At 51.3% G+C, this 4689-nt stretch overlaps 1 protein-coding gene across 1 annotated transcript in view; it reads right to left on the bottom strand.

Annotated features, from left to right (window-relative positions):
* kcnh5b (potassium voltage-gated channel, subfamily H (eag-related), member 5b) overlaps positions 1-4689 on the bottom strand; it is a 40144-nt gene extending 35455 nt beyond the window's left edge. Inside the window, 3 exon segments of the mRNA XM_029832894.1 lie at positions 283-389; positions 1967-2090; positions 4436-4689. Of these exon segments, the coding sequence (XP_029688754.1) occupies positions 283-389; positions 1967-2090; positions 4436-4508 (304 nt within the window). The 5' untranslated portion in view covers positions 4509-4689.

Below are 4689 nucleotides of genomic sequence, written 5' to 3'. Positions count from 1 at the left end.
CTGTGGAGACAGTTGAAGGCTCTCAATGGTTGACAATTTTTGACTTGACAATGTTTCTTGGTATTAACGTCAGTAATCGGTTCTGGTTTTCTATTCTTAGATGAAGAGTCAGGAAGGTTAATGCTCATGAGGCCTCATCATGGATCTACTGTCAGGACTCTTCAGGCACCAGGACTCCGTTTACACAAGTGATCATTTTCTCCTGAAACCCGGAAGAATTCCAAGTGATTTACTTTGATTTAAAAGAGGAAAAGCGGAACTTTTCCATTTAGAAACACTCACTGTTCTTTCTGTACAGCAGAACCTCAAAACAGTTGGACTCATAGTTGTCGAAGGTCTGTCGCACCTTCTCGATGGTCTTCTTGTCCGTCAGCTCTCCATACATGAAACTGCGAAAGGAAGCACAGCAGCCATCAGCCCGGAACCAGGAGGACTTTTGGAGGGTCCGATCGGGCTGGTGTGGCTGTATTCAATGCTGAAGAACTGATCCCGATCTGATGCAGGCAGGTCCAGGATGCCAACCAGGACTCATGGAAGTTTCTCTCAAAGGACACATATAGGGTACGATTGCTGCTATTTTCAGCTCCTGAAATGTGAAATCAGTCATTTATGCTAACTGCTAATGTAGCTTTCGGTGGAGTTTGACATATAAACATGTATGAGTTGATGTTTCCTGTGCATAATAAATGAAACCTTAAAAGACATGAAAACATTTGTGGCGTTTGTACCAAACCCCATTAGCTCAACAACCCCACCACCAGGGGGCAGCAAGCCAGCGTCCCATTTATTGATGCTTGGCAGTGCCCAAAGCCACGCCCCAAGGCCACGCCCAAGGCCACACCCAGTCCATTGCATCATTGGAAATTATGACTGAACTCCAGAAAACTGTGATGATGACAGAATGAAAGCGCCTCCTTCTCCTCAGCTCTGCTCCTCCTCACATCTCCTCCTCCTCCTCACTTTTCTCCTCCTCCTCTTCACTTTTCTCTTCCTCCTCACATCTCTCCTCCTCTTTCTCACATCTCTCCTCCTCTTTCTCACAACTCTCCTCCTCCTCACATTTCGCCTCCTCCTCCTCTTCACTCTCCTCCTCCTCCTCACATCTTCTCTCCTCCTCACATCTCTCCTCCTCCTCCTCCTCAGATCTCTCCTCCTCACATCTCTCCTCCTCATATCTCTCCTCCTCCTCATATTTCTTCTCCTCCTCTTCACTTTTCTCCTCCTCCTCTTCACTTTTCTCCTCCTCCTATCTCTCCTCCTCCTCCTCACTCTTCTCTCCTCCTCCTCACATATCTCCTCCTCCTCCTCACAACTCTCCTCCTCACTCTTCTCCTCCTCCTCCTCACATCTCTCCTCCTCCTCACATCTCTCCTCCTCCTCTTCACTCTTCTCCTCCTCCTCCTCACATCTCTCCTCCTCCTCACATCTCTCCTCCTCCTCTTCACTCTTCTCCTCCTCCTCCTTACATCTCTCCTCCTCACATCTCTCCTCCTCCTCTTCACTTTTCTCCTCCTACTCTTCAATTTTCTCCTCCTCCTCACATCTCTCCTCACATCTCTCCTCCTCACATCTTCTCTCCTCCTCACATCTCTCCTCCTCCTCTTCACTTTTCTCCTCCTCCTCATATCTCTCCTCCTCCTCAAATCTCTCCTCCTCCTCCTGCTCACACCTTTCCTCTCCTCCTCCAGTTCCTTTTGCTGATCTGTCTGAACCTCCTGCCTGGTTTCTGAGGCTCCGTCTGTAAATAACAGCATCGTCATGGAGACTCTGAGGATGAGGATGGAGGGATGAAGCAGGGAAACAGCGGAGGAACTGTAATCTCCCTCCCAGAGAGAGAGGGAGCGACTGGACTTGAATAATGGATGAAAGTGAATCCAAAATGTCCCATTCGGAGATCTTTGCAGTATAAAAAGAGCAGCTAAAAGCACGAAGGTGCCCTTTGACCTCCCGGTAAAGCAGCGTTTACCTGACGGTGCTGCTCTTCTGCATCACCTCGGCCCGGTGGAACCCCGACAGTTTGCAGAACCCGTCATTGCTGTAGACGATGGGCCACTCCACGATCTGGGCGTTGCCTATGAGGAAGCTGGTCTCTGCAGGACGGGAGACAGACGGGCTCAGTCCCTGCACCAGAACCTGGAACCAGCTGGACCGGCTCGTGTTCGGCTTCCTCTGAGGACGCGAGGAGCCGATCTGAACCACATCGGAGGTCAGACCTGTCAACGCGGCAACGCTCCGACGCACCCACGTTCAGGTCAAAGGTCGCACATTTGAACCGGGTCAGATGAAATATTCTGCCGATAAAGACGATCTCTGTGATTTGGGACGCTTCTGGGTTTAAACTGGTTTCACTGGTTTGGAAGATCAAAGCCCGTATTTCTATTTCCTCTCCCCCACTGATGTCCGTCTAACGGGGCATCAAAGCCGCCGCCCACTGCGCGACCTTTGAAATTAAAGCGGCGAGTGCGATGCTTAGTTTGAATCATGGTGACCTTTCTGCTCTCCGCCTTCCTGCCAAAAAACTACTTACATGGAGTTTTTTTGGGCCAAAAGTTGTTTCGTTTTTCGGATAATTTTTCACCTTTGATTCTCTGCTCATCAGAGACGTGACATCATCAGCTGCCTCAGACCTGGACCAATCACTGACCTCCAAATATCTCCTCACCATCTTCTGAAGCTTCAACCTGTATGATTCTTTGTTTGTTTCACTTTTTTGGTTTTGACGTAGTTTCGAGGTGGTTTTGCTAGCAGACGTGTGCTAAGTCTCGGCTAGCTGTGGCGTTCTCGCCCGGGTCGTCTGTTCGAACCGGCTCTTTTGTCCTCGCGGTTCGACGTTGGTGAAGCTGAATATTTGATATTCTCAAGAATCCAAGTGAAAAGGTCAGGAAAAGACCTCGTTCCCAGCAGGAATATGAAATTAATGAGCGAACCAGCAGATAAATGTCCTCCAGTCGCTGACAAACCTGCAGCTCCTCTTGGTTTGGCAGGTAATCATTCAGTGTTGTGACGGACTCCTTCTCCCTTTAGAAGCTCCTCTCCCAGTTTGATTATGTGTCTTCCCAAAATACATCTGAGGACCTTCACTGGGCAGCCAGAAGAACTCCCTCGCTCGCTCGCTCGCTCTCGCGTTTAAACCCTGGGAACGGATCCATGAAGGTTCTTCAGAAGCTCCCGACGATGTTTCAGGTTGTTCCTTCATCGTTGCTGCTGCTGGTGTGTGATGGTGGTTCTGTTTACAGACCAGCCCGATCCAGCAATCACCCGAGAGGCACTGGGAAGAACCTTCTCACAGGGACGTCTCACTGGACTGACCTTTCATTTCATGCTAACTGTCTGCATGAAGGAGCAGCAGGAGGCTGAAGCGGGTCTTCAGAACCGGGGTTCATACTTCCTGCCTCAAATCAAGAAGGTTTTTAGAACTTAGTGAAGCAGAACAGGAGGACCGTCCGAGCTGAAGGGTTTAACCTGGTGCTCTTCAGCAGATATCAGCACATCTGGAACAGCTGCAGATGCTGAAACACACGTTTGGTCACCAATCGTCAGGCGCCTTCGAGAGCCTCCATCGTCCAGACGTTCTGTGAGGAACATCACCTGACGTCCTGCTGCGGCTGCTGTCGGGCTGTGGAGCTCAAACCCAACAAATTACCGTAAAAACCGGAAAAAAGATGAGAAACGTCCTCAAGACTCAGCGAGCGAGCGAGCTCTCACGCGCGCGCGCGCGCGCACAACCTGCGACATGGTCGTCAGCGGAGCCCCAACTCCACTACCCCTGTCACACACACACACGCACGCACACGCACACGGCCCTGATCCGACTGCGGCCAATTACCGCACAGACTTCTGGGAACACAGAGAGTAATCAATCGAATCAGAGGAGCGCGCGCGGGCCGGTGCCAAGTCCGCGTGGAATCGTTACGCAGACAAAAAAAGAGGGTCCAGACCGACGGAACCAATACAAACTACAGCGAAATGCCGATTTAAACGATCAATAACGCGAGAAAATGTCAAATATTCCACATTTTTAAAAGAGCGGCGCTGTAAAATGATACGTGAAAACAATTTTAGAGACTCTGCGAACAGAAAATAGCTAAAAACTGAATCCAGGAGCTCAGAAGTGTGTTAAATTGATCTCCAATAACACAACCTGAACAAATTCGGATTATTTCAAACTTAAATCTGAACACAGCGGAGCTTCCAAGCGGCGCGTAAACAGAACCTCCCGGAGGAACCCACCCCCCCTCAGAACTCCACACAAACACGTTCAGACCTGTTCAGGTGCGTCACGAACCCGGTCTGACAACAGGTGAAGTCCATCAGAGCAGAACCGAGCAAACAGAACCAGCCTGACTTCAGGATTCCAGCAGAGTTCGGGTCCGAGCCGTCGGGAACACCCCCACGCCCACCCCTTTAACAACACACGCAGCTTGGTTCCGCTCACCACTGGACCGCCGGACGATGTTCTCCAGAAAAGTGTTCTGCGGTGCCACCAGCCCTCTCTTTCCCCCGGGCATCCTGCTGCGGGCGGGCGGAGCCGGTGTCGGTGTCGCTCGGGTTCTGCGGCGGTGCGTCTGCTGCGCGGAGCTCGGTTCCGATTCTGGCTCTCAGTCGGCCCGATGGGGAAGCTCATTGTAACCGTGCGCACTGGCAGCTCGGGGCGCACTGATCCGCGGCGGACGCGCCGCAGCCCCGCTG

The sequence above is a fragment of the Takifugu rubripes genome, chromosome 2 (assembly GCF_901000725.2).
Source record: "Takifugu rubripes chromosome 2, fTakRub1.2, whole genome shotgun sequence".
Lineage (NCBI taxonomy): Eukaryota > Metazoa > Chordata > Actinopteri > Tetraodontiformes > Tetraodontidae > Takifugu > Takifugu rubripes.
This window is presented reverse-complemented; position numbering and strand designations above follow the sequence as displayed.